The sequence below is a fragment of the Lytechinus pictus genome, chromosome 11 (genome assembly GCF_037042905.1).
Source record: "Lytechinus pictus isolate F3 Inbred chromosome 11, Lp3.0, whole genome shotgun sequence".
Taxonomy (NCBI): Eukaryota; Metazoa; Echinodermata; class Echinoidea; order Temnopleuroida; family Toxopneustidae; genus Lytechinus; species Lytechinus pictus.
In genome coordinates this window covers 24,237,143-24,250,269 of record NC_087255.1, presented here as the reverse complement: position 1 = coordinate 24,250,269, position 13,127 = coordinate 24,237,143, and the positions used below count along the sequence as shown (strand labels likewise).

At 35.1% G+C, this 13,127-nt stretch overlaps 1 protein-coding gene across 1 annotated transcript; it reads right to left on the bottom strand.

Annotated features, from left to right (window-relative positions):
• Positions 1-4,747: 4,747 nt before the first annotated feature.
• On the bottom strand, positions 4,748-12,097 carry LOC129271055 (FYN-binding protein 1-like). The gene is made up of 7 exons (XM_054908405.2): positions 12,014-12,097; positions 9,819-10,030; positions 9,344-9,393; positions 8,559-8,766; positions 7,042-7,207; positions 5,955-6,029; positions 4,748-4,865 (listed from the first exon to the last, which is right to left on the bottom strand). The coding sequence occupies exons 1-7, from the start codon at positions 12,084-12,086 to the stop codon at positions 4,801-4,803; spliced, it is 849 nt and encodes a 282-aa protein (XP_054764380.2). The 5' UTR covers positions 12,087-12,097; the 3' UTR covers positions 4,748-4,800.
• Between the last annotated feature and the right edge of the window lie 1,030 nt (positions 12,098-13,127).

The window sequence follows — 13,127 nt, the reverse complement described above, 5'->3', positions numbered from 1 at the left end:
CAAATCCTTTGTACCATGCATTTTACACAAATCATCCAAAGCAGATCCAGCAAAATAGAACTTACACATCATTTTTATGCTTGTCACCCGTCCACATATTATAATACAGAATTCACAACTGATATAGAGTTTCAATTGATATATACATATAGGAAGAAAGAAGGAAATAATTTTTAAATAGATGAAAAAAATGATGATGAAAATCCATATTTTATCATTTAAAATAGAAATCTGAAAAAAAAATACTTCAAAAATTAACTTCGCCCGGTAGCCACTAGAACCCCAAGCAGCATCTAGGAGCAGCTCCCAACTTTTTACGTCTTTTTGGTCTGACACGGCCCGGGGCTTGAACTCCTGACCTCCCGGGGGTGAGACGGACGCTCAACCAAAATGAGCCAACACACATTTCACCAGTAAAACGAAAATACTGAATGCCACTGTGAATGACATGGAGGGAACTTGAACAAAAATGTCTTATACAATAATTAACTATTGTTTGTCAATATCAAAGGGCTGATCATATTTAACGAGGGTCTTTCACATGTCACTGGAATTTCTCCTCCTACTTGCAATTAAAAGTCTTTGGGTGCATAAATTCTGAACCTTGAGATCATCAACCTCTAATCTTCTAGTCATGGTAGTCATGGGGGAATAGGCCTTCGCTCATTCAGGGCCGACCCTGTGGAATTCCCTTCAACAAAGTTTGAAAACCCAGATGTCAGTGACCACCATCACGAACATCTAAGGACATACCTGTATAAGAGTGCTTTTTGACATACATCCATTTATTCATTCATTGTTGAACTTTTGAACCGATTATGAGTTTTGTCTTCAATTCATTCTGAAGTGCTTTGCTTTGAGCATTCAATTAATAAGGAAAGTCCACTATAAAAGCTTATGTATCATTTTTATTGTTATTTTCTGAGTGGTCTCTTTTAAATTGATTGATTTCATGTCTGACCTAACAAATTTTTGTCATTACTTTATCAAAAGAGGGGAGGGGGCTGAGCCTATTAAAAAACAAAACATCATCAACTAAATCACTTTGAGTAAAATGAGAAGATTAATTTATTCTGGATTTCAATCAATCTCCATGAATTTGGAACTTGACTGTGCTAAAATCTGTACTGAGACGTACGAAACACATAATATGCTAAAACAAAAATGAGAAAGAACAGATGAGGTGCACTCCACGTCATTATGAAATGAATCTAGAAAAAGGAAGTCCTAAAAATAACCCAAGGTGTAATAAACTCTCACAAATGGTATTACATGCTCCGTTGACTGTCATAAGCTAGTAAACAGATGAATCACTGAGCCCAGTGAGGACGGAACTCCCAGTCGCCTTCATTATGTGAATTGATATGACTTGAACGATAGCCAACCGAAAGTTCAAAAGTTTTCCAACTTGCCACCACCCCCCCCCCCCTCTTTCAGGAGCTTGAATCTCAGAACATATCTATGTATATCCTTGATCATCCCCCCCCCCTCCCTCCCTGCTTTTCCTCACTTTCTTCCTCATTTTCAATTTTCTCACACTCACATGCTTTCTCTCCAGAATAAAATATGTCTGTGTGCATTAAATACCTTGTAAAGAGATGCCAGTCACTTTTAATAACAGGGCTTGAAAAGGAACTAGAACAAGTTAAAACCACATATGTATTGTGCAACATGAAGCATGAAATAGCCTGAAATGGGAAGCTGACATCGCCTGAAATGAGCCAAAAATACCTGAAGACTGGCACCTCTACTTGTATATACTCTCTTAAGTGGAAAGGTGTGAAAGCCTTCTGCCTATGGTGAAAGCTATTTAACATGACAAAAAGTATGTTTCATTTGAGTTCATGAATGTTTGCATTGCTTTTATTATGAATTCATAAACACAGTAGCCATGATTTTTTTTCAAAAGGGTGATAAAACCCCAAAATAAATGAGCTTTAACATGGACCCTTTCCTATGAGACTATCTTGAGTAATTGCAAGCACAGACTCTAATTTGACACTTGACACATATTATAGTGTGGATACTAGATCCAAACTCTCTGTCTGTATCGAATTGGTAGAAGCAGCCACAGTAGAACCTGGGAGTGTTTCACAAAGATTTAATTATGACTTAGTCGCACTTAAATGCCTAAATGGCTGCGATATAAAAGGCATGACCGCATTGGTCAGATTATACGAAGAGGACACGCACTATTGCGCATTAATCAATAAGAATGTGTGTTGTATATCATGTACTCGTCGGCATTTAAGTACGACTCTAAGTCATACTTAAATCTTTGTGAAACAACCCCCAGGGGCCCGTAACACAAGGCATAGCAATGATCGTAGAACCTTTTTCTACGATTGATTGCATTGACTACTCTGTACAATCGATCGTAAAAATCAATTAATCGCTAATCTTTGTGTTACGGGACCCAGGTCTCTTACTTCGGATTATACAGAAACCAAGGGTAAGAGGCTGCAGACTACTTGAGGATGGCTACTATACAGTGCGTCCCAGAAAAAACGAAACCGAGATTTAGCGATGATTTATCATAACTTAATCAAAAATAAAATAGACAAATGACCTATCAATATTAAGCTTAGAATCTCCTCTTTCATCTGATATTACTTAGATTATTCCTCATTCACGCATGAGTGAGCAAAAACAATTTGAAGGAAGGATACCAAAAACTCATTTTGCGGGGGGTATATGAATTTCAAAAAGAAAATCACATGTCTTAAAAGTTCAATATCAAAAGGAAAACCACATTTTTAAAAAGTTCAATATCTGCTCTTTAATTTGATACCTCAATTACAGAAAATGGTCAAGAAATAACAAAGTTCTGGTTATTTGAAATAAGGCTTGAATCTCCATAATTTCATTAAATAAACTGTTTTCACCGGTTTCCCACAGAAGCTATCGCATGGTTAACAAAAGACTTAATGCATGGCTGATCGTAAACAAAACGGAGTGTTGAGTGAGTTTGAACGCTATCCTGTAAAACCTCTTCATTTTATGAAATTATTGAAATTCAAGCCTTATTTCAAATAACCAGAACTTTGTTATTTCTTGACCATTTTCTGTAATTGAGGTATCAAATTAAAGAGCAGATATTGAACTTTTTAAAAATGTGGTTTTCCTTTTGAAAGCTAGATACAACCCGCCAAATGACTTTTTGGTATCGCCTCTTCAAATTGTTTTTGCTCACTCATGCGTGACGGAGAAATAATCTAATTAATATCAGATGAAAGAGGAGATTCTAAGCTTTACATTGGTAGGTCATTTGTCAATTTTATTTGTGATTTAGTTATGATAAATCATCGCTAAATCTCGGTTTCGTTTTTTCTGGGACGCACTGTATATGCAAAGCAAGATGATTATGAAGAAGACCTAGTGGCTTTCTCTCATCTTCATAAATAAGCCTTCGTTATAATGTGTACGACCCGGGCTAAGTATGACACATTAAGGAGATAATCTATTTTAGAGGCATTAGGAGCACAGATTACTTGAATTTGTTTTCGGTGAATTCATTTTTTACAAATTCTTTTACAAACGTCCAGAGGAAGAAGCTTTAACAACTTATTGCATAATATCAATGGACATCCTTGTTTTTTTAGATGGGGGGTCAATTTCCCAAATAAATTTAAGAAATTTAAGAAATAAATAGAGAAGGTTAATATTGTCAGCAATAAAACAAATACTGAAAGTATATCAGACAAGTCTTTCAAGAGGAATCAGGGAAACCATAACAAAAAAGGTCTTAAAAGATTCCTACTTCTCAATTCAGATTTTGGGGATTTTATTTCATTCCTTTACAACACTATCTTGTCCTTGTTTTAAGTACTTTGGGCCATTCTGAGAAGAGCTCAGCAGGGGCCGCGGAACGGTTTTCAAAGTGGGGGGGCTGAGCCAAAAGTGGGGGGGGCTGACCATTCAAAAAATCACAATCATATGGTCACTTTTACGTTTTTGTACACGGTTTTGGAAAAAAGTGGGGGGGGGGGCTGAAGCCCCCCCAGCCCCCCCCCCCCCCCCCCGCTTCCGCGGCCCCTGCTCAGTGCATGAATAACAATACAGAGAAATTTATAATATAGATGTATTTTATCCATTTGATTATTCTTCATGATAACAAAATAAAAATTACAACCATACACATAAGGATAATAACCATCACCAAATCCACCTTCACAATTTACAGTGTGCAACCCCCATATATTTGAGCTCAGAAAAAGGGTAAATAAAGGTTAAATATAAAAGAGAAAAATTGCAGACATCGAAGAACAGAAGACTCAACAGCAAGCGTTCTAGAAATGACAAGTTAAAGCACATTTTTGTAACAAATATTTGATGAGGCCATCATGAATATTTTTTCAAAATTTCTGCTGATATACGATGAAGACTGAAAGATAAATTTTAGTTCAGAAACACACCATAACACATAGAATTATTTAGTAAACCACAAGAAGATTTTTTTGAGAGAGAGATTTACAACATCAAGCCGATTATTAAAGAGTCAAGAAAGAAGAATTAACAGATAGACCCAAGAAAAAATTCAATAATATTTTCATTATTTTGTATGCTTTAGTGTGCAATATAGAGCCACATAATTCTTTAAATATAGGTATACAACAGAGGGAAATACCACAGAGAAAGAGAATACATCATTCACAGGGAATGAAAATACTTCATTTATATAACAAGGAGAAAACTCTGACTAGCTAATCAAGTGAGTATATATAGATTTCCCAGGAAAAGACAGATATTTGCATATGATGCAGGAATACAATGAAGTTCAGGAAAAAGCCATGGAATTCATTAGTTCAACTCAGCTGAATACTTACTTTCCAATGTTTCAATTGGTGTTTCTGATTTTTTTTCTTCTGGAATTTGAGAATATAATTTTACCAAAAACAAACAGATATGTAAGAAAATTCATGATACCCATCATATAATTCCCTCTCTGATGGGAAAGAAGAAAAATTTAAGACTATAATAATAACTTTATGTTGAAATAAATCATGTATAAATGGTAAATTACCAATTCGTCTGCTGCAAACATGTCCACTCACCAGATGGTCTACTATTATTTAGTCTAATGCCATTCCGTCCATCAACATTTCGTCTAACAACCATTTGGTCCAATCATCACTTTGTCTAATCACCATTTGGTCTATGACCATTTCATCTCATATCTAATATCCATTTCATTTTCATTCATTTTGCACTATTAACACATAATCCAATCAGACCAAATGGTATATGGACTAAATGGCTATTGGACCAACTGGTTATTAGACAAAATGGTAAATGGACGAATTGACAATTAAACCATGTGGATAGTGGACGAGCCGATGGTACACCAAATGATAGTAAACGATAGTATACATATTGGACGAATTGGCTTTGGACCCATTGGAAATAAACCTTAATAAATTACATTTGCTTAGTATCTTATAAAAAGTAAAATTGAAAATTAATTTTCCTACAAGTATCTACATAGCAGATTAATGAAATTCAGTTACTTCAATTACAGAGACAACATAATGTCACGGTCGCACCAACAAAACCAACCGAGACGGACATCTAGAATAGTGTAATAGCTTTGTTTGTGTTGGTGCTTCCTAACATTCCTTTATTTTTATATAAAGAGTTATTCCATTGTTATTCCTACCAAACTCATGATTGGGCAATTCCATAAAGTATGTACATCCGACCCCCAACATAGAACCTTCCAGGAATGAAATTTCTCTGTTGCAAGTTCATACCAGCAATGCTCTCATGCAATGATCTCAAATTATCGTGACTCGAGCATTTCATAAAGTGAAGTAAGAATGAAGTAAATGGGGTCAAAAGTACAAGAACATTATCATTTAATGACATTGCTGAATTGTTCTATTAAAGGGTATGTTCATCAAGACAAATACACCAGCACAGTTCCCTATTGAGGGACCAACCCCGTTCATACTCACCAGCCATGACATCATCATAGACCTCTCCGGCATCAAAACCTTCTAGTCTCACAAACTGATGATCCACGTAACCATCTACATAAAAAAAAAATCATAAAAATCATGAATAATGACAGAAGTGTTTTTATTCACAAGGATTACTCAAGTTGAGATGTACTTCAAGCCTCATTGCCTTTTAATAGTGAGACAAATTGCCTCACATCCACAGTTACCAACCTGTGGAAGAGTAAATTAGCATTTTGTATCTCAAAAAATTGGTTTTTCTAATAAAATTAACTATCAATTCAATCTTTTTTTTCAGTATAGTCAAGCCTATAGATGTATATGCACTCTAGTCACCTGTATAAAAGATCTCAAATTTGATTTCCCTTGAATAAAGTTCCCCTGGGGTGTACTTAGATTTGGTTTAGTTATCATCCAAAATTGGAGGAGAATATGGACCCATGTTTAAGGCCAGTATCTAAAAATTGGGGACATGGACCCATGTTTAAGGCCAGTATCTAAAAATTGGGGCTATGTTTAGGGATTTTCCAGCATAAAACCATACCCCTATGTTTAGGGATTTCTTCCAAAAGAGCGACCCATTCCAGTGGCACATCCCCGTATGCCTTATTTCGTGAGTACCCCCCCCCCCCCAAAAAAAAATAAAATAAATAAATAAAAATTCCCCACTGAAACATGTGTTACAGGAACGTGTCTACATAGACCACCGGCTTATATGGACCACTTTCTGGGCCCCGTCTTACAAAGAGTTACGATCGATCCAATCAATCAGAACTCTATGGAAATCTATCGGTGTAATAAGTTTTTCTACAGGAAATTTGCAAAATATCCTTTGTAAACAAAGGCGAACACACCAGATTTTCATGAAAACGACGAATGTATGAATATACATCATATCTAGAAAAAAATTTGGCACAGATATGCATTTTAGATGTTGATGTTGCTGGCTTTCCATAATTGCGATTGATTGGATCAATCGCAACTCTTTTGTAAGACGGGCCCCCAGGACTCCCTTATTAGGTGACCTTTATATAAGGTTTCACTGCACCAGAAAATCAACAGTTCTTAGAATTATATCACTTACAATGTCCGCCTGGGTTCCTAGCCAGCCACTTCCCAGGGGGATTTCCCTCTTTCCTGAGGATTTCAATCTTCTCTCCGATCTGACATTGCAGCCCGTACTTCTCATACTCCGCATCCATGGCCTCCAGGACGATGCCCTCATCGATGATGTTGATGTCTCCCTTGATCTAGGATAGAGAGAGATAGACAGAGATAGAGAGACAGATCGAGACAGAGAAAGACAGAGGAAGAGAGAGAGAGAAATAGGTAAGGTGTTGATTGCTTAAGTCACCTTACTTGAAAGATTTTCAACATGCTGCACCACAAAATGCCAAGCTTATTTTGCTGATTTCTCAGCAACTACAGTTTCTACCAGCTTCATTTGATACATACATATACATGGGTGGTCCTTTTCTTTAATTTGGTTCAAACTAATGTATAGATTGTCATCATGACTGGTAAGTACAATAATGCATGAAACATCATCTAAATATTCCCAATAATATTTTTTCTTAATGTTCCTCTTTCATTTCTAATCTCTAGATTGTTATCACAACTGGCAAATACAATATGTTTGAAATATCATCTACATATTCCCACTGATATATATTTTCTCTTAAAGAATGTTCCTCTTTCATGCTTCCTTATTCTCTAATCTGAAATAAATTACAATCTTCCTAGATTGCTTCAGATTATCGGATACATATCACTTTGTAAACTTCAATTTGTAAGACGAGTTGTTTTGATTATCAAGTACTCTTGAAGAGGATCAAAAGCATAAGAAGTTTCTTATTTCAATTTGTCAAAGATATCCACATACCTGTGGGTGTTCATTTCATATCACTTTTAAATATCATGTCTAAGCTTGTATTAAAAAAAACAGCCAAAAAACCAAAATCCATCAATTAATTACAAATGTGATACTAATTGCTGGCTTGGTTTGCTCGTTGCGACAGAAAGTAAAAATTATTTTTTTCCCAAATCAAAGTTTGATTTACAAATTTGCAATTAATCACAAATGAATTTTCATAAACACTTCCTTGTATGCAAACATGCTTGGTTATTTTCCATGAGGAATGGCCCGGTCCTCTCATCATTGCGATAAAAGATGAAATTGTAATTATTAGCACAAATTTTCTTCAAATGCTATAAGCATGACACCATAACTGTCCATCAAGAAATGAGGCGGATCTGTTTGTTGCGTCCATTTAAACAACGTTCTATCTCATGCCTACTAACAGAAATATAGAGCAGTGCCCCGTAATATAAAGCTTAGCGATAGATCACTGGGGGCTAGTTCTTTTGATTTACTACACTGATTATATCGTGTATGATCAATCATAGAATTAGCCCCACAAATAATATTCTGTATGTTACTGGCCCCAAAATTACCAATTTACTGAGGATTTTTTATAATTTCTCACTATCATATAATCAACAAGCCCTATTATTCAATGAGTGTCCATCTATATTTGTGGATCTGAGAATATGCATGAGAGATTGACACAAACAATCATTCATTAGAAACCTTATACTTACATTGAATCTTTTTCTCAAATCTCTCTCCTCTTTCTCCTTCTTCTTTTTTTCTTCCTTTTCCTTCTTTTTCCTCTTCTCTTCCTCCTTCTTCTGTTGTTTCTCTTGTTCTTTTCTCAGTCTTTCTTCCTCCTTTCTCCTCTTCTCTTCTTGTTTTCTTTGTTCTTCCTTCTGTTCTTCCTTCTGTTGGGCAAGAGCTGCCTCTTCTCTCCTATAAAAGAATATCAAGTTAAAGGTCACGTCCACAGCTGCAAGAATTGTTGACTTTGAAAACAAATTAGATTAATAATTATTCACCGTTCATATAAGTTCATTGACCCTAAATGGCCTTTGACCTTGATCATGTGACCTGAAACTTGTGCAAAATGGTCTGTGATACTTGATTACCCTTGGATTGAAGATACATAAAATATGAACAAAATATTCATTGTGTGATGATTATACAGTAAAGCAATATCAAAACATAACAATGAATGTCATACAAAATAGTATAGGGATAACCTATTTCAGATATGAATATCTTATAATCTACTCTTCTACATGTATGTCAAATTTTTATGCAATAGATCAATTTACTTTCGAGTCATACTACCATTTCAAAACTTCTTAACCTTGGTTAAGATGTCAATGTTGTATTTCAAAGTGATACAATAGTGAATGATGTTTCAACAAATCAAGCTTTCAGCTTATGTAGCAGCAGCATCTTTGTATTATGTACTTATTTACACTGCATTCATATTTATGACATTGTGAACATTAATAAATAAAATGAATACATAAATAAATACCTTTCTTCATCTACATCCAATGCTTCATATAATTCATCTTGCTCTCCGTCCTGCCATCAATGAAAAAAAATGGGAAAAAAAAAGAACAAGTATAGTAAAGATGTGAATGACAAGGGGAAAAATAAATTGAGACAATTAAAATACTGTATAAGCTATTATTTTCGCGGGAAGGGGGGTTATTATCGCGGATTTCGCGAATTGCCAAGCGGCTGCAAATTAAACGACCCGCAAATGTCTCCAAAAGCAACATTTTTATTTCAAACATCCTATGTAGCGACAAATTGAGATATGCACCTATATATGTACAAAAATAAGGTTGAGAAAGTAGTTAGTAATTCAAAAAGTTAGCTTGAATTTCACTTTTTTATTTTTTCGAACAAATCAGAGCCTAAATCATTTTCTAACATATTTTAATCAACATAGGTTAAAAGACAATTTAACATAACTCAGGAATTCTTGAGCCGAACATACTCACCGCCTCCACGTCATCGTAGATATCTGGCTCCTCTAACCCGGACCCACTATGCTCCGCAGACCTTGGAGGGAATGAGACATTGGATCCCCCACTGCCGTGGAGGGCAGGGATGCTGTGGATGGAGGGGAGGGGCGGTGCACTATTAGACCCTGCCCCTGTCACAGTCAATATAGGGGCGGGATGTGATGGTGGTGGTGGTATTGTTAGCGGAGCTATGGAGAGAATTAAAAAAAAATTAAAAACTCCTTTTGCTAGATTAGGAATTTAAGCACATGAAGTGAAACTATAGGGGCATTTCATCAGTACTTTCATCAGTGATTTTTGCCAACAGATGTTATAAGCTACTGAAGATCCTTGCTTCTGATTGGCTGTGAAAATGAGCCGGTATGAATCCGTACGTGGCATAATTTTTCATGAAATCCTAACCTGTAAGCAGTCTTTATGAGCAGGTGGTGTTTTGAGGACAGATTCCAAATATTTCTTCATATTCTGATCTGTATTAAAACAAAAGTAGAATGATCTACCCACTGAGCAATTCCATAAAATATGTACCGTCAGACCCCCTATATGTGGGACCTTTATGACATTTTATGTCTCTGATTTCAGTTCTTTTTTTAAGTCTGTAATGCTCTCAAAGGACCATGACTTGGTCAGTTTATGGAGTGAAGTAAATCTTGAGAAAAATGGGGTCAGATGTACAAAAAAGGTTGATAAATTTTATATGGAATTGCCCCCCTGTAAAGATAATATATTACTATTCAGATCCCATTCCATGCACTTCAAAATATTATTTCCGTCTCACTTTACATCAGATTTCAATTTTTAAAAGGAGACAGTTATCATCACTTGATTGTATTCTTAAAATTTTATTCCATTCAACAACCTTGAGGCTATTGTTTTTATATTTACTTATTTAATCAATTATTAATTGATTAATTTATTAATTAATTTATTTATCAATGTAATTATTTATTCATTTATTTATATATCTTTCTTTCTTTCTTTTTATTTATTTTTATTATTATTTTTTTTTTTTGGGGGGGGTTATGTTCATTTGGTCTTAAAGCAGTTAGTCTATTCAGAATACCACAACAATTCGTCCTAATCGCTGTTTGGTTGACACTATACATGTACTTGGTCCCATACCTATTCTCATTAATAGTCTAATGATCAGATTTTCACTTTGTCTATTTATTATTTTCTATTTTATCAAATGAGAAGTTGGTTCATTGTCAAGGACCGTTTGTTGAACCATATAGACCAAGTGGATATCAGATGAAATAGCCCTACTAGAAATGAGACAAAGTGATATATGGGATGAATGGCAATGGTACGTAGATGATCTGGTTGGAGACGACGTAGGATTAGACAACACGCAATGAGAACAAGTGGAAATAAGACAAAGCGGGCGAAGAACAATTAGCAATTTACAGATAATTCACCTTTAATAAATGTGGTGCATGCAGTTACCCAGTTACCTCTAATCTTTATTATATGAACTTCCTCATATAGAAAAACAAACAAACAAACACTGTTTTAGTAATGCATAAGGAACTAAAGATTGTTATTCATTCTTGCAAGATGTGTACAATCTATTAATATCTAGCTATAACAAAGATTTCCCCAAAATAGTTAGACATTTATTTCCTTGTACCAGAACTTTCTAATTTCCGTCACAAAACCAGGATATCTAAAGAAAAATCTTTCCTCTGTTTATCAAAATTTTCAATTTTTTTTTTCCACAAAAGATCAGGGCCTACATATCACCTGATATTTGTTCTATATGGCCGATGAAACTAGGTGATAACCTTACTTACTTGGTCTTAGGAGTACGGGTCCAAATAAGTCAAGATAGACCCAGTTTCAATAAGTTTGTCATCAATGATAACTATAATAATGTACAAGCAATTGAAATGCCGACTGAATGATAATAATGATTTTGGAATGTAAAGGCTTGCTGGGAAAGCTTACTGGGTGTAACTCAAAAAGAAGTTTGTACAAGAATGATTTCGTGTTAAACTTTTAATGTTGGAAATGATTTAATATTATACATTTGAATTTGAATACACTATTGATATCCTTAAATTTGATTGGCAGAAAGAAAAGTTGTCATTAAATGTCTATTATAGTAACCGATAAATTTTAAGAAACTGATGGCTTTAATATTGAAATGTCTTTTCTCTCTTTTTTTTTACCTGTTCCTGATTCAGCATCATCGTATATGTCATCAGCATCTTCGGGTATGTTTTCTTCTTCGTCAGAATCCATGGTCTCACTGGAAAGAAAAAGATCAGATTGATTTATTTTATTACGAAAATAATTTACGAAGGGGCAAAGCCATTAGAGAGCATGCTGGTTTTTCCTTCCAGCCCTAATAACGCAAAGAAATACAACATGTCCACAATTTCAAATATAAATGAAAATCTTGTTATTAACTAGTAAAAGTTAATGCCTGGCTGGCATATGGGCATTCAAATTAACACATACGCCATTTCCAATTCCTGTGCGACTAGCATAAAGGCGTTAACTCACACACACAGTGTATATTTCGCTTTCGCTAATGCCCTTATGTCAGCCACATAGGAATTGAAAATCATCGCACACATGCAATCTACAGCCCTTCTGCCAGGGAGAAGATGAAGGGAAAGAGGGGAAGGAAAATAGAGAGAGTGAAAATGGTAGTTTGAAAGAATGGTGGAGAAAGAAAAGGGAAAGGGGGATAGGAGAGAGTAAAGGAGGAAATTGAGATATAAACAAAAAAGGAGATATACATGGAAAGAAAGGAAAAGGAAAGATTATTAGACCAGGAAGGAAACAACAGAAAGGATCAGGGAATGGACAGACAGAAGACAGAAAGGAGTAAGGGAAAGGCAGTGGTGTTATGACCCAAAAATTTTGAAGGGGCTCAATCTGACATATTGTGTAAAAAAATTTAAGTTGCGAGCGAGCAAGCAAAATATTCGAAATTCTTGATACAAAAATTCCAAGTTTGTGATAGATTTTAACATAACATTCAGAAAATAATTTCTTATTTCATCCTTATCTCTTTCCATTTCTCTTTTTTTTTGGTCATGCCCCCCCCCCAATCTATATGCCAGTGGGGAAAGGAGAAGAGAGAGAGAGAGAGAGAGATGGAATGTGTAAATGATTTATAGGTAGAGAGGGGCTAAAAGGTCCCAAGCCAAGGAATGAGAAGGGAAACAATGGAAAGAATCAATAATCAAATCATTCAAATCAATAAAGTCAATAAATTGCAAAATGAATACACATGCTATTTATTTTTTGAATAATTACTAACTTAAAAAGAAA